This window comes from Hoplias malabaricus, chromosome 11, assembly GCF_029633855.1.
Source record: "Hoplias malabaricus isolate fHopMal1 chromosome 11, fHopMal1.hap1, whole genome shotgun sequence".
Taxonomy (NCBI): Eukaryota; Metazoa; Chordata; class Actinopteri; order Characiformes; family Erythrinidae; genus Hoplias; species Hoplias malabaricus.
In genome coordinates, this window is record NC_089810.1 from 14684296 (window position 1) to 14706562 (window position 22267).

General features: G+C 39.0%; 1 protein-coding gene across 4 annotated transcripts in view; it reads right to left on the reverse strand.

Moving 5' to 3' along the window:
- LOC136709244 (dysbindin domain-containing protein 1-like) overlaps positions 1-22267 on the reverse strand; it is a 38267-nt gene that overhangs the window by 2316 nt on the left and 13684 nt on the right. The window contains exons 1-3 of one of the 4 annotated variants that reach the window (XM_066684346.1): positions 18750-18879; positions 16979-17134; positions 7572-7709 (exon numbers count right to left, since the gene is read on the reverse strand). In XM_066684346.1, the coding sequence (XP_066540443.1) occupies positions 7572-7709; positions 16979-17134; positions 18750-18792 (337 nt within the window). In that variant the 5' untranslated portion in view covers positions 18793-18879. Of the gene's footprint in view, positions 1-7571; positions 7710-16978; positions 17135-18749; positions 18880-21926; positions 22073-22267 lie in introns of those variants that run through there. The other 3 variants (XM_066684347.1, XM_066684348.1, XM_066684345.1) reach the window with 3 other exon arrangements.

Here is a 22267-nt window from a genome sequence, read left to right on the forward strand (position 1 = left end):
TGCCAAAACAGATATACGCAGTAATGAGGGGTCATGTTAAAAAAACTCACAGCAGGTTTGGGTGATTTGCTTGGTAAGTATAGCAATGTAGCTGCTGTCTCTCTCTAAGCTGTTCTAATCAAAGATTTCATAGAAGAGGAAATGATTGTCAAAGTATAATAATAATAATAATAATAATAATAATAATAATAATTCACATGGTTTTCCCAGCAATGTTATTCCTGGACTGCAGATAAATATATAAATCTCTCTCTCTCTCTGAACTTAATTAACTTGAATGAACATGTACCTCATGATTAGTGATGCTTCAAAGTGAACAATGTAGCTCTGTGTATTGAACAGCATGATTTATAACAAAACTTCACTTTATTTGGTTGATTTTTCCCTCATTTGCTTCTATATCTGTATGAGCTTTTTAAATGCTCTTTTGTTATTAGTGGCATTTGTTGTCCACAAGATGGCACCGTGTACGTTCAACATTCTCGTTTTTTCTGGATTATATTGGTTTAATGATAATTTATGATCAGTCTTGCTGTGTGGATTAAACCAAAGACTAGATTTAGATTAAATTTAGTTATTTAATGGTGGCTTGATTCACATCCCTTCACGAATATAAGGTAGGGTGACCAGACGTCCTCTTTTACCCGGACATGTCCTCTTTTTTAGACTTAAACAAATGTCCGAGATTTTGTTTTTCTAGAGTTTACATAGAATTTCGAGAAGCGTTTTGTTCACAAACTAGTCCCGCCCTCCCCTACACCGATTGGTTCGCTTGAGTGAGAAGGGGGCGTGGTAAAGTAGCCCAATCTTGTGATTGGACCGTCTGACTGTAGAGCTACCGTTATTGGTCGATAACCTTCTCTGTAAACATTTAATTGGCCAGTCTGCACGTCAGTAGTCCTTGTTTACGTCAGGCAAAGCTCCTGTACCCGCCCTCATCTCGAGCAGCTATGCCGAAACGTAAATGTAAGTTCTCGGATGAATTAAAAAAGAAATTCCCATGTTTTGTGTAGCAAATGAAGGTGTGAAGGACCTAAAAGCACACATAGGTTCAGCTAAGCATACTACGTGTCCTCTTTTTCACCATCTCAGATCTGGTCACCTTAATATAAGGTCAAACAAATCCCACAAGCTAGTAAGCTAGCTGAGCACCTCCAGTAAATCAAAAATAAGACCTAAACAATTAGACACGACTCATACCTTCTAAGTGAGTTCTGAGAGAATACATTTTGATTATGTGATCTTGTATTTCCCCTGAGACCACAAGCAGTGCTCGGCACCCACTCACAAAGGCACACTATCAATCTCTAAATTTATGAGGCCTTCGTGTCTCATACAATGAGAAATTGCATTTATGAACCTTTGCATCTACTTCAGCAGATAATCAGATAAGCTGCATAGACCAAACTAGGTGTGTTGTTGTTGTTTTTCTTTTTTAACTGTGCTGTACAAGCCTGTCAGTCTGAATCGTGCTTGTATATGAAAGATGTAAGATTGGTAGATGTGCTTTCATTCTTTCATCATTTTACATTGTATTCACTGCATATGCGTGCTGAGACAGTTGACACTTGATCAAATAGTGCTCTGAATTCCAATCAGCCTGGTTTCAAGTGCAGTCTGCTGATGTGATGTGAAAGTGACAGCTCATAAATATGGATACAGAAGCAGTCTGTGTGAGACAGTAAGAGATGCAGAGGAGAAGAAGTGTCTGCTTGTCTGTCAGTGTAAGCCCATATAGCCATATCTTGGCACTCGTTCAGAATCACACACAGGCAGCGATGTGTTACATGGCCAAACGGCTGTGGATGCTAGCTCACTGAACAGCTCTACTAAAATCAAGAGTATTAATATGACATTTGTTCTGCTCTTCATGGCAAACGTTATAGATGTTGAAATACTTCTGTGAGGATTTGATGGCATTAAGCTACAAGAATGGTATTGTGGTCAGGTTCTCATGTGAGATAGGGTTATTATTTTCATTACACGTTTATGACAGGTTGAGAGAAGCAAGAGTGCATAAGACAGCATCTTCTTTCTGCCTTGCTAATGTACTATAATAGTGTGACCAATATGTGTTTCCATGGAATTTGATCTATTAAGACTAAGCCTGTCACTCCGATGTGGTCCGTCTTGTGGAAATTTAAAGACAGATTGTGTTTTAACATCTGTAAAGTCCTGTGAGAGAGTGGTGAGTCAGTGAACAGATGTTATATGCTAAAACTGTCCGTGCCTACTCTGAATAATCAGATATCCTATATAACAGATGATAGGAAGTGTGTATAGAAGTGTGATAAAGTTGGGAGATAAAATGCTGTTTTACTGACTGATGGAACAAAGTATGATTAAAAGCTCATTTTCTGATTGTTTGCAGATAGTGTTAATGCCTTTTGCATCTCAACGAACAATTTACATTAACTCTCTCGTAATGCTAAAGTCAAATACAAGTTACTCACTACTCTATTATTTATTTTTTATAATTCCACTGTTATAAAACCAGCAGGGAGCGGGGTAAAGCCCTTACTCTGAGAAGCTAGCTGTAAATAATGCAGAGAGTTGCATTTACACCAAATAGGCCTTGCTCCCAGAGAGAGGGTATAGAGTCCTTTTGACCCTGGTTTCCACCACAAACACACTGGAATACAAATGCTCTCCCTCCTCCCTCTGTGCCTGCTAAGTACCTTCCAGCTCCAGCGCAGGCCTGTGACGCAGGATTTTTTTTTTTTTTTGACTGAATCCCTGGCAGTCATCAAGAATAAAGTCTTGATGAAGTAGATCCTGATGATATGCTGGTTTGGCTCACAGTTTGAAATAATCTGAGATTTAGCAGATGTGCAACAGCAGCTGTGCACACTTCCCTCATTTGAGATTTAGGCATTGAGCATAGGCTAAGCATTAAGAAGTTGGGTGAGACAATGGGAGAACATGCAGACTAATACAGCTGGAAACCACAAACACTGAATTCATTCACACCAGTCTGGGTTCCAGCCAGCAAAAGTCCCTCAGAGCTGTCTGCATCTGACACAACTGAAGAACCGCTGTGAAGTTGGACAAGCTTAACTGTCATGTAGCTCAATAGTGTAGTGGTGTGTGTATATATGTGCGATTATAAATATGGCTGGAGATACATTTGCGTGTGTTTTCTGACTTTGAATTTGTTTTGACCAAGACCATGAAAATAAAAATCTAACTTTGAATTTTTGTCAAACCACAATTTACAACTTTATGTCTGCAACTGAATATTGGAAGGAAATTTCCTTTACGATCTTTATCCTTCCCAGACTGGTGAACTCTGCCAGTATTTTGACAAGCAGGTGAAAAACAGACATAAACATGGAAGTAAAGTAGCAAAAGAGAAAAAAAATGTTGTTTTTCATTTGATTGAGAAAAAAAAAAATCCACAGTTTGTTAAAGCTTGTCCAAATTAGCAAGGGTTGCAGCGCCTGGAAAATTTCAGTCTATATCTGAATAGCCTGAGCAGACAGAAAGAAGTAACATCCTGGTAATAGACAGAGGTATTAGACAGCTGTTGACCAGCTTGAGTCACTCTGTTCTCTGATGGAGTGTTGAAGTGGTTGTACATGGTCTGCATTTCCATCCTCCCCAGGTCACGCTCAAATGCCTCTCTACCACTATATTCCTGATTTTGTCATCCAAATGAAGCCTTACTGAGATAGACCAGAGCACAACTCTCTTCATGGCTCTCATCCTTCAATTACAGACACCATCTCCTACATTTTTATTGTATTATACATTTATAGTTAATTTTCACATGGCTCTTCTCCATGTTTTTAGCTGTAGTGTCTCTACGTATGTCACAACTTTAGAACTTCAAAGGGAGTGGGTGGAGCTTAACTGCAAAAAGCGGAGTAGTAAGGTCTGTCTATTTTTTTTGGGACGTCAGCTCTATGAACTGAATTGCTAACTGTATGTTTAACATTTGTTGCAGACTGTATGTGCTTTAACCACTACAGCTGATTTGAACTTGACCAGCCATGCTGTCATCGGGCCAGAAAATGATTTGAAGCAGTGTGTAGGCTCATCTTCCTGCCTAATACTCCTCCTCGTCCTTTACTTCTGCTGCTGCACCTGTGCAGTCAGGAGCACACACATTTGAACTGCCTCATTAGAGATGCATCTGGCCCCTCCTGATGTGAGGAAACACGGTACATTAGAGCACAGGCCTTTGTTTAGTCTGGAGGGAAGAGGCTGCAGTTTGAGGATACAGAGGAATGAAGAGGGATGGAGATAGTGCCAGGACCCGCAGATGGCTAATGGTGACCATAACTCACTGAGCCAGGAGACAGGTTCAGAGAGTGCACAGAAGTAGCAGGATAATGCTGCTCTGTAATAAGGCCACTCTGCAATAAGCCACTTATTAGGCCTGTAATTACTATAACTCAAACATCACTGTAGACTGTGTGATATGGTTACCTTATGATGACCTACCACAGGTTTCAAAATTATATATAAGATGGAAATATATAATGCATCTCATTGCCATTAGCTATATACATAACCATTTAAATTCTTATAATCATATTTTGATAATTTGATCATTTTAACATGTTTTAAAAATCATTACATGTTTTAAACAATTTTATTAAATTTGACAAGACTTCTAATATGCTATATAAATTCTAATACGTTAATCCTGTGCTACTGCAGGTAGTGTCGCAGTCAAACAGCTACAGGGGCCTGGAGGTTGTGGGTTCGATTCCCACTCCGGGTGACTGTCTGTGAGGAGTTGGTGTGTTCTCCCCGTGTCCTTGTGGGTTTCCTCCGGGTGCTCCGGTTTCCTCCCACAGTCCAAAAACACACGTTGGTAGGTGGATTGGCGACTCGAAAGTGTGAGTGAATGTCTGAGTGTGTGTTGCCCTGTGAGTGACTAGCGCCCACTCCAGGGTGTGTTCCCGCCTTGTGCCCAATGATTCCAGGTAGGCTCTGGACCCACCGCGACCCTCAACTGGATAAGGGTTACAGATAATGAATAAATGTATATAATTTAGAGAATTAAGTTATAATAAAATTCCAATATTCCTTCTATTTGAAAAATTAAGATATCATTTTAATACCCTTTGCATAAGATATTATTTTGAAAAGTCATATTTTTATTTTTATTATTTTTTAAATAAACAAACAAAAATGATTACAGTAAAGTCATTTAGGATGGAACCCAGGACCCTAAGACCCTGGGGCTGTGTGATAGTAACACTACTTACAGTGCCACCATGCCACCCATGTAAAGTTAAAAAGAACGTTTACATTATTTTCAAACATTTTTAAAAATGAGTTGTTTCCTTTTGAAAGAAACAATATTTTAATACCATACTAATGCTGGTAAACTGCCAAAGTCTGAGAGGATGACACATGTTAAATGCTAAGTCTAATGGGGTCTTGTGGAGTACAATTTGGGAGAGGTTAAAAACCCTTGTCAGTAAATACTGTAAATGCACTGCTGTACCTCACACACACCCAACACCCCATACCCCAACCCCCACATCCACCCCCACTCACTGCCAGTGGTGGGGAATGATAATGATTATTGTATGCAGACTTCAGGGCAGAATAAATTTAATATCAGAGGCAGCAAACTGCTTGTAGCAGTTCAGGAACTCTGTAGACTTCTACTTTCTGTGGGTTTCAGAGGATCTTTGTTGTTGCAAACAGCAGCTGTACATTTATGGCTATTTAGCAGGCCAATGTGTGGTAAGTTTTATAAGGACACAGTGACTTCATTTATCAGCACTGTGAAAAATAAAACATAGTACACAATAAAATCAATGAAGTAATCTATTTTGTACACTTTAACATGACATTACACCATATTTAGAACAATGCTTTTGCCCTTTAGCAGTAGGTCTAATAAAGGAAAATGGTAAGGGGCAATTAAAGGGGTGGTGATGTGACAGTGCATCGGAAGCCAGAGGGAGTTTGAGTGTCAGGGTATGTGACAGAAACGTATGCTTAAGCACACACGCAGGACTGCAACAGTGAATGACACACAGCTGTCTGCATATTCTCACATACATTCACATATGGTCCTGGACAAATGGCTACTCCTGGTGCTGTTTATGAAACAGTCTGCTAAAAGAAACTCATGTGTCAACATTCTCTCACAGACACCTAGTGTAACTTAGCCCATTGACATGGTAAATATTTGCCCTTTAATAACAGGAAATATCACAGAGCCTTGATACCAAGCCTTGACTCATAAGAGTGCTGATACATTACTAGTAATTTTAGTCAAGGAACACAAGGTCCTGGATTGCTATTTATAACTTTATTTATATGACGAAATTTGGGTTATGAATAAATAAATAAATATAAAATTTTCTTTTTACAGCAACTTTGTGAAGTATTATATTAGATTTGTCCAGAACCAGTATTTCAGGTGCTCTTTTCAGGATGAAAATACGGTTTTCATAAACGGCACTTCAGTGAAACATCACTGACATTTGAACAAAATTTATAAATGTAGTTAAAAAAAAGTTTTTCAATTATATTCCAAGAGGTTCGGAATGGAATTCATGGCACACATTCCTTTTGCTGATCCTGGAAAGATATTTGGGTTCCTGTGAAATCCTTAGCTGGTTCATGGAGTTGTCAGTTATGGTAAAAAGCATTGATTGAGTATAATCTCATTAACCTTTGGATAATTTAGAATCGATGATCTTTGCTTTTCTTTTCTAGAGCAGAATATTAAACAGGGAACATTTAGTGCTGTATGGTTGGTGTATTTCAGAGGCAATAAAAGCTTTTCATGAAGAAGAAGAGATCCGCAAACCAGTTTACTACGGGTTAGTGTTATCTATAAGACGTTTTTAAGAGTTTGAAGTAGCCACCTTAACAAACCAAAAAACAATTAATATCTGGTAGTGCTCCTATTGAGACTTGTTAGCATCAAGCTAACAGTGATATACACATATAAGATAACACAGCTTTCCTTGGATTGTAGGGTGACCAGACGTCCTCTTTTACCCGGACATGTCCTTCTTTTTAGACTTAAAAAAAATGTCCGGGCAGAACTTCATAAACGTCCGGGATTTAGTTTTTCTAGAGCTTACATAGAATTTCGAGAAGCGTTTTGTTCACAAACTAGTCCCGCCCTCCCCTACACCGATTGGTTCGCTTGAATGAAAAGGGGGCGTGGTGAAGTAGCCCAATCTTCTGATTGGACGGTCTGACTGTAGAGCTACCGTTATTGGTCGATAACCTTCTCTGTAAACATTTAATTGGTCAGTCTTCACGTCAGTAGTCCTTGTTTACGTCAGGCAAAGCTCCTGTACCCGCCCTCATCTCGAGCAGCTATGCCGAAACGTAAATGTAAGTTCTCGGATGAATTCCCATGTTTTGTGCAGCAAATAAAGGTGTAAAGGACCTAATAGCCCACATAGGTTCAGGTAAGCATATAATGGCAACCCCCGCCCCCCGGGACGTGTCCTCTTTTTCACCATCTCAAATCTGGTCACTCTATTGGATTGTGCTCCTAAAAATCTTTTACTATAACTCACATATATAAATACTTTATGTAACACTATGTGTTAACAGTGTGATGTGAATGTCCTACTCACTTGCAGGAGATTCATTGTGGTTTTCTTCATCAGAATCGGCGAAAACCTCTGCCAGTTCTTGGTCAGACATGTCTGTGAGCTCCGTCAGGTCCAGCAAGTCGAAATGCACCTCCAGAGAAGACACACTGCTCAAGGGTTCTAAAACAGAGCAGGAGAAACAGATCTCTGAATACTAATATACCTACTCCCATTTATCTTATAGTCTCTCCTCATCAAAGACATTTTAAACATTTGAAACTGCTTCTTGCTGTTGAAGTAGTAAATGCATTGTTTCATGACATCACAAAAATGAATTAAATATTGGTTATTACCTTTCTTTTAATAATTGAAATATACATACTATATCAAACCATAGCTTGCTGAGAGTGTATGACGTTTTGACTGCAGTTGGATGTCTGCTGACAGTAAATCAGGATAACACCTCATTCCATTTCAAATGTGTTTAGCAATCCCAGATGAGACACACACGGAGGCTCCGGACTATGTGACGAAGCATTTGATTTCTCTATAAATTTCATTAAGTAAGGAATGTGTTTGCTGTTTTTTTGAACAGTTGTCTATATCCATTTGTGTCTCAGCCACGTTTAGCTCTTCCTCCCTCTCCTCTTCTTCTCATTCCTTCATTCAAGCATTCCTGCTGTCCATTACTGATATATTTTAGGCCACTTGCTGCTCTTCTCCTGGCAGGTCACATTTTCTCATGCCAAACCTATTTTTCAGCAAGTTGGACAGAAACAGCAGCTATTGGGACACATCTCTCTTTCAAGTCCCAAACACGTCCAGTCCCTCCACTCCAGGGTCATGCAGTATTTATGAATGTACCATGAATAACTCTGTATCTATGCCTTGTCGTTCCTGTTTAGGTTTGAAAAAGTGATGGATTGAATTTACTAAAATTTGTATCTCAATTCCATGGGCTACAGTGTGGTATACTCTTGTCATGTCCACTGAGAGATGTGATATTTTTGCTGTGTTTATAAAGATCTTCTCTTCAGGCTGAAAGAGACAGAATTTCTTAACTCATTTATTACTATACTCAAGGCACGTCTTAGCACAGCTCAGTTAAATATAGCAGTGGCACTGATTAAAAACAGTAAGCCACCAACCAAGTTGAAGCAACTCCACAAGAGAAACAATACTGAGCAAAAAAGATCAAAAATCTATAGCATGCAAACATGTAATACATAAGCGAGCTCACATAACATGAATCATGTGTCATGGTACGATGAAGGTAGATCTAGAAGTTAGGCTCTATAATTCAATGAAAGGAACTTTATAGAGGCTAGTAATCAAAACAAAGGCATTTCAATTGCTTGAAGGAGAAGTGACAGCAGTAGATCATCCACATAAAATAACTTTACTGCAGACCTGTGAGTCAATGCTGATGTACAATGTTCCACCACAATAATGGCTTTATTTTCAGTTGAATCTTCAAAGCCTCAAAAGGTAGGCTGCTGGAATGTGAAGGGTTTTTTCCATTTATTGTCCTTCCTCCTGTCAAACAACAAAGTGGATGATTTCCTTTCTGCATAATGGCTGCTTTGAAGCCGTGTAAGTAGCTTCTGCCGCTTGTCTTAAAGCTGTACACTTTCAGTTTAACATATGTAAAGAGGTGAGACAGGCACACAGATAGAAAGGCAGGCAGGCAGCCGTGTTTGAAGTCTGTTAATGAGTCTTCATCCCTTGTAGCAGGGATCAGGGATGGAAGAAGAGTCAAATGATTTCATGCACATTTTCATTCCTCCAACTCATAACTGGAAGCTTCCAACCTCCTGCCTGTCACATAGTCAACCACATACGCACACTCACTCATTCATTTACGGTGAATGGCCTGGGCTAATGAAGGTAAATCTGTTTGATGAGGAGTCTGTGGAGCGCATCTGGCCTCCACACACATCTCAGAAGCCAGCTGAGATTAAGGCCTTTTATTTGATTGGGTAAATAAGTCAGTCACTGAGACGAATTCTGTGCAGCAATCTGCTGTTTGCCTATAAAAGCATTGTAAATGGTCCTTGGACATATAAAGAAGAAGCTTAAATAGTATAGAATGATCACCTTGTTTATGTGGTTGAATGCCATCAAACCTCCACACTAATGTTCCTCTACGTAATGCAATGACTTCCCATACAAATAGAGACAATTAGTGAAATAAACGGAGTCTTACTATGCATATCCAATATTTAAGAAGAAACATCGGCCAAGTCTTGAGTGCTAGTGAAGCCTCAAATCTTCAGTACACAGCTTCAAATAATGCAGTGCTTAAAGGCAAGAGGCAAAATAACTGAAACACTTGCTTTTTTGGCAATTTATACAGCAAGTGTGCAAACGTACAAAAATATTTATACAGCCAAGTGTGCAAAAGTTAGAGATAGTTTAAGGTAAAGGAACATGACTATAATTTTCTAAAACCCAAATTAGATACTGAGCTAGCTTGGATATTTGCTATACAAATTACATGCTTGTCAACTCTATCAAAGCTGCCACCTTCCCATTAATCCTATACGTACTGCATTTATCACTTCTGTCTGTGTATAAGACTGAAGGCCTTTATTAATCTGAGCTCCAGTAGATTTTCATTGTAGTAATGAGTGAGCATAAAGTAGAAAACCTAATTGTAGAAAAAAAGGGAAATCCATTCATTATCTGTAAGCGCTTATCCAGTTAACGGTCATGGTGGGTCCAGAGCCTACCTGGAATCATTGGGCACAAGGCATACACCCTGGAGGGGGCACCAGTCCTTCACAGGGCTACATACACACTCACACCTACGGACACTTTTGAGTCACCAATCCACCTACCAACGTGTGTTTTTGGACTGTAGGAGGAAACTGGAGCACCCGGAAGAAACCCACGCGGACACAGGGAGAACACACCAAACTCCTCACAGACAGTCACCCGGAGCAGGAATCGAACCCACAACCTTCAGGTCTCTGGAGCTGTGTGACTGCGACACTGTTTATTTATTTATTTATTTATTTATTTATTTATTATGGGAACACCATCCCAATTTAATCATTGGATGTAGATTTCACACATCTTCGAGTCACATTGTGGGTCAGTTAACATGCAAATTGGGTGTGACTAAAAAATGTAAGGGAATTCTTTAAATTTTTTAGCAATTTGACTTAGTGTCCATACTGCTGATTATTGCAGTAATCTCAAGGTTTGTCTTTGCTTTGTAAAAGAACACCAACATGTTTTGAGAAAACTTGCAAAATTATGTCATTAATAACTATGTTTTTTAGGCACCAGATGTGAGGATGTCAGACTATTCCTTCAGGTGCTGTTTCCCTAATTACACTAAAACAGCAGTTCATCTTCATCTTCAGACATATTGTAAAACATGACTCAATTGATGTTTAATATTTGAAGCCCTACATGAAGCACAAAGCCTCTGCCTAAACAGAGACTGGCTTTCACAAGCCATCTGAAATAATTTACATATTTATTAGGTGTAAGGCACAGAGGTTTCTCAGGATGTGGGGGGAGGCTCCTTATATTGGGGTATACCTCTTTATGTGTGTGAGTAAGTGAGAAAGAACAAGGAAGTAACTCCCAGGAGATGCTCGCCCACGGCTGTCTCTCACTGAGCCTCCCTTAGAGGGAGTGGATGGGAGGGCTGAAGAGGAAAAAAGATCAAGACAAAGCAAGACAAAGAAGAATAATAAGAAGCTAATCCAGCGAGTGAATTCGATTTAAGAAGACTTGGTTCAAGCAGAGCACAAGTTCTCATTCTGCACATATTAAACAGATTTTTCTGCTTTTCTTCATCCGCTCATTGCTTATTTTATTTCACAGCCCCTGCTTCTCTGCTCCTCACCCATCCCTGCCTCTGCCTGAATAATTGATCAGTAACACATTTTACCTCCCAGCAAGGTCTGTGGGAGACGGAGAATGGAGGCTGCTCCCATCTAAACAAATTACGAGAGAAAGCAGAACAATGGATCGCATTTTGCTTGGATGTGAGGGAGCGTACAGTGCTCACACACTCTTTGTGAACCTGAATACACTGGAAAAGAAATCATGTCTGGATTTTCTTGAACTAAATTGATATAAGGTTTCTACATTACCCTTATAAAATACAGCACTATACAACAATCAGAGACCACCATTTCTTTATTTAGCGCCACTTAAAAACAATTATATGAAGTAAAACTGATTATTCAGATATACACCTTCGTATTTCTGAGAAGATCAGATATGAAAACCCAAAAAACTTCCAAATCTAATTTAGAAAAATAATACAATGATAAAATTATGATAACAGCAAGAGATAGATACTAAACAGAAGCCAAAAGGATAAAATATTGTGTTGCACATAATGATCAAGCAAAGGCTTATTTTCCCATAGCTAACTGGATCCAAACTGTATATCTCAATACTGCACCTGTTATAGAGTTGTTTCTACTCCAGTTTGCTCAAAAACCACATGCCCTTTTCTCTTCTTCTGTTTGCATGCACCATCCCTGCAGGTATTTGTGGAATATATTTTTCCTTTTGCAGTCAGTACTTTAACATTATGCTCTGTCTGCCCTTTCCTCCTGTTTTTTTCCACAAAAAACAGCTGTCTGACATTCCTGTCTTTGAATGGCACAGCTATTTTAAGTGCTCTTTCACAAAGTTTTAGCCTCTGTCCTTGTCAACACTGGTCAATCTACTATAGATAAATATTTTGTGTCATATCCATTTTGTCCATTTAAAAAACATCATAAGGGATATATCTGTTTTACATTGCTTTTATCTTGGTTTAAAAAAAGCATAAAACATTCTACCTTTGATTCTGAAAAAAAAAAACAAATCAACAATATACCCCTTAGCGAAAGGGTGAACGTGTGCAAATTCATGCACAACAATAAAAGCAGCATGGTGCCTAGTGACAGAAAACACAGCACTCAGAAAGCTGTCATTTCTCATTTATTAAACCTTTCCCAGCATAGACTTGTGTGTGTTCCAGGTACTCTGGGAAAAGATTTTAATAAGTTCAAGGGCACAGAGCGAACATTTCTAAATGTGTCACTGATGATATGTTAGGTAAGATCAAATTAAGGCATGCCACATCATAGTCATTCAACATTCAACAAGATAATTGGGCTTAACTATAACTGCTATTCTGTTGTCTGATTGAGAGCTGTGGCTGCATCATTACAGTGGGGAACCCTGCAATGGAGCCTAGACAGCCAATAATCAGACAATGGGAACAGGAACAGAGATGTGAGGTCATCGTCAGGTCAGTCCTGCTAAAGAAGGCGGTTCACCTTTGTTATGGAATCTTCCAAGCAGACAAGTCCAGAACTGATATTAATAGTTACAGAAAAACTCGCTTACAGTTTTATGATAAATTTGTGTTGGTTTCATTTCAGAGCAAAACAAGTAACCGCTAAATAAAATAAATTGAGTAAAAGGGTGATAAATAGGTTTTATTAGAAAGGCTTTGGTGAGTATCAGTGTTAATACAATAATTTTAGGTAAAGACAATTCTGATTGAGTATGTTGTAGATCATAATTCTGTGGTATTACAGATTTAACTGACAGTACAGGCATGCTCAGAGATATTGATTTCACTTTACAATCTTTGGTTGCTGCTTAAGATTCAGTGAGTCTTAACTATATTCATTTATTTGCTGTCTGTAATCGTTTATCAGTTCAGGGTCACAGTGGGTCTGGAGCATTCTGGGCATCACTGTGCACAAGGAAGGAACAAAACCTGGAGGGGGCGCCAATCCATTGTATTGCGACACACACACACATATTTTCACTATACATCTATGGACACTTTGAGTCACCAGTCTCCCTACGAACATGTGTTTTTGAACTGTGGGAGGAAACAGCAGCACCTAGAACAGGGGTATCAAGCCAAATCCACAGAGGGCTAGTGTGGGTGCAGGTTTTATTTTCAACCAAATAGAAGGCCCTGCTGGGTTGGAAAGAAAACTTGCATCCATATTTGCCCTCTGTGGATCTGGTTTGATACTTCTAAGCTAGGGGAAACCTACAGACACAGGGATAACACACCAAACTCATCACAGACAGACAACTGGAGCGGGGTTAGAACCAATAACCCCTGGACCCTGGAGCTTTTTGACAGTGACACTACCTGATGCACTACAGTGATACCCTTTTACATTAATTGGTTTATTTATTTAGTGTCCTAAAACAATTAAGTGGCTTTAAAACTGACACATGGAGTGAGTAGCAAATTGAAGTGAGCAGTGATGTCATTCTGAAGTGGCATTATCTTTTCGAATGGCATATGTGGTCTAGAACAAATTGGCCAAGATCAGTGCCAGAGCTTATGGCTGAATGCATGGGCAGTTCCTTCAATTAGGGCGATTCCCAAGACTCCTCTTATAAACTCTCATGTTAAGGCTCTCTTTCTTTCAAGCTGCAGAGCCTTCAGTACATTTTCAGTGGTTTCCGGGTGGACTCACCCCAATATACTTTCGCCATATACAAGGTGAGGCATGTTCCAAACGTCCCCCTACTCTATTTCATACATTGCTCATTCTGTAGTGAAGTATATAATGAATAGGGCACAGATTCATTTTGTGCACAACCCTGTACAGATACCCGGAGCAGCCAGAGCCGTTTAGATAGAGCAGCTAGCGATCTTGTCAGTACGACTTCTGGGCAGATTTATTCTGGAACTCCTGCATCTAAAATAAAATATCTGATGACTGAAGATTGAAAATTTTATATCATTTTATATGAGTAGTGATAAAATTCCAAAATATCTGCGAATGGCAAAGTATTAGTTTATGAAAAGAGTTGATTGTTGTATTCGCTGGAGAGGCAAAGTAACTTTATTAAAGAAGACCTTTATAATGAGCTCCTGGATAAAGTTCTGTACGGTACAGTATGTAGATACAGAAAACTGGTGGTATTTCTACATGAGGTGACCACATAAATAAAACTCCTCAATGCTAGATGACACTTTTAAGTTAGATTCCTGATTAATTTGTACAGTGCAGTGTGCCAAATGTCTAGATGGCTAGCTCTTAATTTGTCCAGTGAACAAGAGAGATTTGGCAGAAACTGCCACTGGCTGAATGCCATCAAATTGTCACAGCAGTATACCAACGTCCAGAGTCTGGGAAAGGCTTCCCGAATTATTGCAGCAAATGGAGAAAACCCTTCTTAATTTTTTTTGGGTCAGAAACTGAAGGATTTAGACCTGCTACTTAATCTCAAGACCAAAAAGGCACTATATATACATACACACACTACCTCTGGAAAATCTATGTTGTTCTCTCTCTCTCTCTCTCTCTCTCTCTCTCTCTCTCTCTCTCTCTCTCTCTCTCTCTCACTCTCTCTCTCTCTGATCTCGGTGCATGGCAGGTGCTGGTACTGAGAGTTCGGAGTAAGGCAGGACAGTGAAGGCTTTGCACTCCTCCCTCTGTGAATTTGTGTTATGAGACTTGGAGAATAAAGGCTGCCTTGTTAGAGCTGCTCCTTTGGTCTCTGTATCAGAGAGACAGAGCATGTTTCTTCTGTGAACACACAATGGCTTCTTTTAGCCTCAGGCACTGGGGGCTAGTCAGAGTGGACAGTGAGTACAAATTTGGCTGGAGTGTGTAATGCCTTGAGGCAGCCTCTCTGTCCCAGTGGAAGAGGGAGGAGGCTTGGTGCTCTCTCTCCTTTCCAGATTAATCCCACTCAGCAGAGCCAGTTTGGTTTACTAAACCTACTCTCCCACCTTGCTTATATAAGACCTGAGGGATTTTCTGAGGCTGTGATGTAACTGACAAAGCCCTGCATCTGGATTCAAGAACTGGCACAACATATATGTGGTGGTCATGTCAAGAGGAAACCTTGTTGACATGGATTAGACCTGGGGAAGTCCACAAAGCAAGCTTTCTAAGTTTAGCTAGATAACAAGGACAAAATCAAGCCTGTCTAATAGAAAAAGAGGGACATTCCTATTGGACAATACTCGATTTTGGTCTTAAGTTGTCTGGCTAACTGAGAAATCCTACTTTGTAAAATACGTGCCTGGTATGTTTTCAATGTCTTGCTAATGTGCAGGTCTCCTGGCACAATCTCTCTTGCTTATACAGACATTTGGTTTTAAAGTTATGAAAACAAACACCTAAATAAAGAGTCATCTGTAATGTTTCTCTAAAGTTTCTTAAAAGACAATTTTTTTTCTGTCCAAATATTCTGGCCAAAATTTCCCAAATATGCAGCTTTTTCATTATGTCAAAGGCAATCAATCAAAGCTTGCATTCCTTGGTTGAATTGTGAGCTGCCAAATTCATCCATTCATTATCTGTAACCAATTATCCAGTTCAGGGTCTTGGTGGGTCCGGTGCCTACCCAGAATCATTGGGTGCAAGGCAGGAACACACCCTGGAGGGGGCACCGGTCTTTCACAGGACAACACACACACACTCATACATTCACTCACACCTACAAACACTTTTGAGTTGCCAATCTACCTACCAGCATGTGTTTTTGGACCGTGGGAGGAAACCTGAACACCTGGAGGAAACCCATGCGGACAAAACACCAAACACCTTACAGACAGTCACCCTTGAACTCACTCAGGACTTGAACTCACAACCTCCAGGTCCCTGGAGCTGTGTGACTGCGACACTGTGACTTTCACCGCCATGGCACCCAGCTGCCAAATTAATAAAGTTAAACAGAAATGCAAGCAATTGAAGCACTGTGTTATTCTGGTTTCTGTGCTTCTAACATGTGGCAGGAAACTGGAGCACACAGAGGAAACCCATGTAGAGAAGTGGAGAACACATAAAACTCTATACCACAATAAGTCATTAAACCAAATTATGGTAATTAATCAATAGATTGCCTGAAGCTTGAGTCATTGTTTTCTTGACGGTTTTGAAATAAGGTTTTGACTACAAACTTTTAGTGAGGTACATACTGGGTGCTGAATAATATGTTGATTTACCATTACCAGTCCTACATTACCACATTAATGCATTATGAAGTGTGTCTGTTCTTTTGTATGTTACAGTTTCAGAAAACATTAACAAAACTGACAAATTCTTAACTCAGGGATCAGTAGGGTATAAGCATTTCAACATAGTTTTATAGTTTAGTGCAGAACTAAGGATGCAAACATGGGATGCCAAACAAATCCTGACAGATGGACTACATTTCAGGTAAAAATCAAAGCATTTTATGACACAGTCTATATCTGCAAGATTAAATATTAGTTTTGCCTATACACAACCATAAAGACATGTATGATGTCCAGTTCACTATTTGCTTTTCACTGCTGCTTGGCAAGTTGCTACAGTTTCTAACCTAAGCAGCTTTTGCTGAATCGCATTCTTGGCTTGTGTGTCCACTTCAGTAGCAATATACACTGAGTCAGCATGACAAGACACATCTAAACACACACACACACACACACACACACACACACACAAACACTTTACCCCAGCACTCACGTCTTCTCTCAGTGACATACAAAAGCCCTGAGGTGTGTCCCAGGATGACACCCTCCTCCTCTCCTGTGGGATGATGGGAAGGATCTTTGGACAGTTCTCCTGAGTTGGAGGGCTTCAGTAGTTTCTGGATGTCTTTGTGGGGATCTGTAAAAGAATCACATTAAGCCATGAGGGAAACCATTCAGCAGCCTTCACAAAAAGTACTATAACTATATGCACTTATACATTTATACATACCCATTAAAAGAGACATAAAAGTATATTTTATTGCCTAAAAAGCAAGGTTTGACAAGGGACCTATGCATGAGAATAACCTTTTAAAAGTAAAAGTAACCTTTAAATTAGGTATAAAAACTTTAATAACTGAACATTTCTTTCTAGAGCCTTTTATTATGTGGTTTCTTTACAGTCACATTTCTCACTTGCATAAGGAACTTTCTGGAATCAAAAAAGTTTTTTATTCCTATGGCACCATGCAAAGAAACATTTTTGGCATCTTTATGTTTTTACATGTGTATAATATAAAACATTGATGTAATAAGAACATTAAAATGTGTGTATTCAAAAAAGCTGGTTATAAGTGGTTTTGAAACTAAAACATGTTCCAAAATAATCTAAAACATTCACAGTTTTACTCAGTGTTGAGGACTCTTCAGAGTTCAGAGTTTTACAGTGAAGCAGTCACAATGATCCTCACATTTTGTTTTACGATAAACTTCTCCATATTCTTTGCTGGAGGGTGATGTGAATTTTGATCTGTTTCAAATCCTCTTGTTTAATATCCTTTTAGGATGACAAAATTCAGTGCAATATTCAGCCCTGCTTCAAAGACCAATACAGAATGTTCATTAATATTCAGTAATATTCTTAGCTTCGAAGAGGCAGAGGAAGAGTAGAGGAAGACATGGTAAAAAGACATGTAGTTCCACTCACACTCAGGATATAATGCAAGAACTGAAAGACTGAAAGAAGAGTGCCAATTAATTCCATAAATGGCAACAGCAATCTTTCTCCTAGGAATATCACAAATATTATTTTGACGTTGCTTAATTTGCATCACATTTAGAGGAAACTGAGCAACTGCATATCTGACATCAGGTTAAATAGTTCCTAAATGAATCCGTTATTTGAGATATACTCCTAGAAATAAGAGGTCCTAAACAGTCCTTAGCATGAACATATGGTTCCAGGACAAGACGTAATTAGCACCATTATATGGTAAATGATTCTTCGCACTCCCATAATACTGACATCCTATTAGTATTTCATAAGCAGGGCTTTCTATTTCATAATAATGTTTTCCTATTTTGTGCATGAATAGATATTAATTACTATCATGAGGAGCTTTCTCGTTATTAGGAGAAGCTGAGACATCATTACATGGTGCTCATTCATAATTATAAGAATTTGTCATTTAAATGACCTACTACTTCAGTGAATGCTCACTTCTATCACTTCACATTTATGGTTTAGCCATGGCCACACCTCCAATTTATAAGACACTGAAAACACTTAAAGTAAGAGTGCTTGAGCTGGACTCCCAGCATTAATTCTTCTACTTCTGTATCATAATTAAGATGAGTAAGATATTGTTTGCCAAATGCCATGAAGGTCAACCAAACATGTAAGGTAGTCCTTTTCCACATTTACTCAACAACTATGCCTTAAACCCAGGGGCTTTTTAAACGAGATCACACTCTGGCTATTTTTGTTCTCTCTCCTCTAGAAGACGTCATTCACTGGCATCACTCACACTGACCTTCACTGGCAGGTTCTATCCCTCTCAAGTCTAGAGGGAGCATCCTCTAGCATGTGTGTATGAGTAATAAAACTCATCACATGAAATGGGGTGTAGTGCCTCAGCAAGACTCATGTAGAGAAGAAAGGCAGATCTCCAGAGAGTTGGGGAGAGGCTAAAACAAAAACAAGATGGATTCTGATTTCACACTGGATGTGGGACCCTTCACATCATATCGATCCTTTAGACACTTTAATTAAAACAGACTCAGTATAGCTGAGAGGGTAGTGCCTCATTTCACTCTTCAGATTAAGTGGCAGCTCAGCATCCTTTACCAATTGATGCTCTGTAAATAAGGTAATAACTTCCAAGAGTAATGCAGCAGTGATGAAAGTAAACCATATGGACAAAAACAGACATCTTGTCCTCTGAAATGTGTGGAATATCCCATTTTGCTGCAGTAAAAGCTTCTACTATTCTGTGACATATTTAAATTACTGGAACATTGCTGTGAGAATTTGATTGTATTCAGCCACAAGAGCGTATGTAAGGTCAGATACTGATATAAGACGATTAGTTTTGGATCACAAACATCTCTCCAACTGATCTCAAAGGCATTGGATGGAGCTCCATCATTCCAGAGCACACAAATCCATATCTCAAAACCTCAAAGCAGGGGGGGTTTTATGCCCCAGGTACACTCTTTGAATTGGGCACGATGACGTCAGGCTCATGTGGAGCTGCTGCAGAATGTGCTGGGGTTTTTTCATGTTTTTATGGGGATTTTACAAGTGTTAAAACACTTGTACACAAATGAATGCATGTGTTCAATATGTTTGAATAACTTAATGTACCTGAATTTTGAATCAGACACAGCAGTCCTGTTGGCCTTTTTAAATACTCTTTCAACTCACTGTCGAATCTATTAGACACACATACCTTGTGGACAGTAGTTCATCTGTTCCTGCACTGTTTGTGTTGGTCTTTTAGTCCTTCATTAGTAGTCACACAAAAAGCAGGACTTTGCTGGCTGAATAGTCTTGATCAGTTAAATATTCTAAGTACATCAGTGGCACAGATGTGTCCAGTAGTATTGCTGTGTCTGATCCAGACATATCACAGCAAAACACACAAACACCCTTATTCTACTACCACTCCACAATAAGTGCAACTATATATTATTTGATCTATTATTCTACCACATTCCCCTCTTATCCACTGTCAGAGCTTATAATAATTGTTTAGATTGTGTAAGCTTTTGTTTGTGTCAATCATATCTTCATCCTAGGTGATATTTCCGTTCTCCCAAGGGAAATTAGAATCCCCACTAGTCTGTCTGCCTGTCTCCCTACCAGTGTGTCTGTCTACATGTGTCCCTAGAAGAATACCACAGACAGAGTGGAGCAGGTCCTCAGGAGCAAATATATAGATCATGGTGCATGTGCATAATGTGCAACTGTAGGCTAGAGCATAGTGGGGTGAGTTGTTTTTTCAACAGAAGCAAACAGTGGCATGACCTGCAGTGTTCACGCATGACTGACCCTGAATCAGTCCTCCCAGAGGCCACAACTCCGTCACTGCTTCCAAAACAATTTTACGCAAACATAACCTTTATGTTGTGTACAATGAGTTTCATATTACTTTGTATATCCATAGGTATAATCATAGTGATCCTGTGATGAGACATTTCCTCTGGTCTCTGAATCTGTTGTGATCGTATACTGCTAATATACTCCTAAAGAAAATGTTCCTAAAATGCTTAGATTGATAGGACCTGGGGGAAAATAAACTATACATTGTGAAAAACGTACATTATACAGAGGATATGTAACATGTACAGGATACAAGTCCATTTCATGAAAGCAATCCCAAGATTGTGAGCATTCATTGGTGCTACAGCTCTAAGTGAAGAATTAAAAACCTTTCAAAAGCTATAAGATGACTGTTCTATTTAAACAAATTTAATAATTCTATTTCTATATTGATTTTTGGATTTCTTCAGAAAACACCTAAATATGCTGCGTTTCTTTTATTCCTTCACTGAAGTCCATTCTGACATTTGCCTTTTAAAGGGGGCATATTATACCCCCTTTTCCACACATTAACAAGACCCCTGGGGTCCTCTGTGAAACCTCTGTGACATATTATATCAAAATAATACAAGACTCAAACAATACAGCACTGTTCAGAAAGACTGGTCCCAGCTCCTGTTGAGAATGAGTCTCTGTTTAGACTAAATGTGAGGCACTCAGGAATGAGGCGCAAGAAGCAGAAACACTGGTTTTTAGTAATGTTCTCTTTGTTCTCTGTCTGTTTCATTCTTGTTTTTGTCATATTTACACATATTTCTCCTTGTTTGCTTTATTTCCTCTGGTTAATTTGATCTTTGTGCTCTCTCATAAACCCAGTTCCAATGCCGGGATTGGAGAGACTCAGAGAGGAGGCGGGACAAATCTGAAATATTTTCAGGCTTAGCCAGATCACAAATAAAAATAAAAATATATACAAATAAATAAATAAATTAATTAATTAATAAATAAAACCCTAACTGTGTGGTGTTATTTCACAGTTTGTGGCTGGTAAGAGCTAAAGATCCCCAAATCTATAGGCTAATGCACATAAAAAGTTATTTTTTTCATAATATGTTCCCTTTTTTATATGTTTTCAGTATCTCCATTTTGATGTTGCATATTCACACAAAGCAGTCCAGGCTCAGACACTGCTAATAATTCCATTCTGTTTGCTTGGAGTTAAACTGCTGTAGATTGAAAAAATGAATATATATGAATGAACAGTTTTTTCTTTACATAAACGTCCTATTACATAAACAATATACTCAACATATTTTTACAGGTTATTTCCTATATAGTGAAGAATATATTATTAACCTTTTATGTGTTACATCAATGTAAATAACAAAAAAAGCCAAGTAACATATCGTTTAATAATCTGGGCCCTTTAAAAACGTCTTTGAATTACAGAGGCAATGAAAACATAAAGATTTTACAGTATACTCCGGCCACATATATTTCTGTAAAAGATGTAATTCTCTGTATATTTCAGCTATATAATAAATAATTTTCTGACCTCTAGCAAGCCCAATTGCAAAATGCATTGTACACACAGACAGTGTGAATTTACTAAAAAAAATCTATAGATGTTAAGAGGTAAGAGGAGAAAAAAGAAAATATTGTTTACCTGGGCTTGCCCCTCCCTGTGCCTCCATCCAGTAAACCAAGAGTCTGCAGCTGCTGACTACAGCAGCAACATGGGTGTAGATCACAAGCAATACACAGAGAGAGAGATAAATTAAGAGAGAGAGCCTGCGAGCACAAGCACCAACTCCCAGCAAAGCATCAGTGAGCTCTTTACAGCTTTTCTCCACCTCCTATATGCCTGCTGATCCTCCTCCTATCCTCCACTCTCCTAGCCATTCAGGAGAGAGGGGGAAAGGGGGTGAGTGAGGGGGTAGAGCTGGATAAACTCTGCAAATCACTGAGCCACTTTGCTCTGTAAGCAGTACATTGTCAATGATTTTG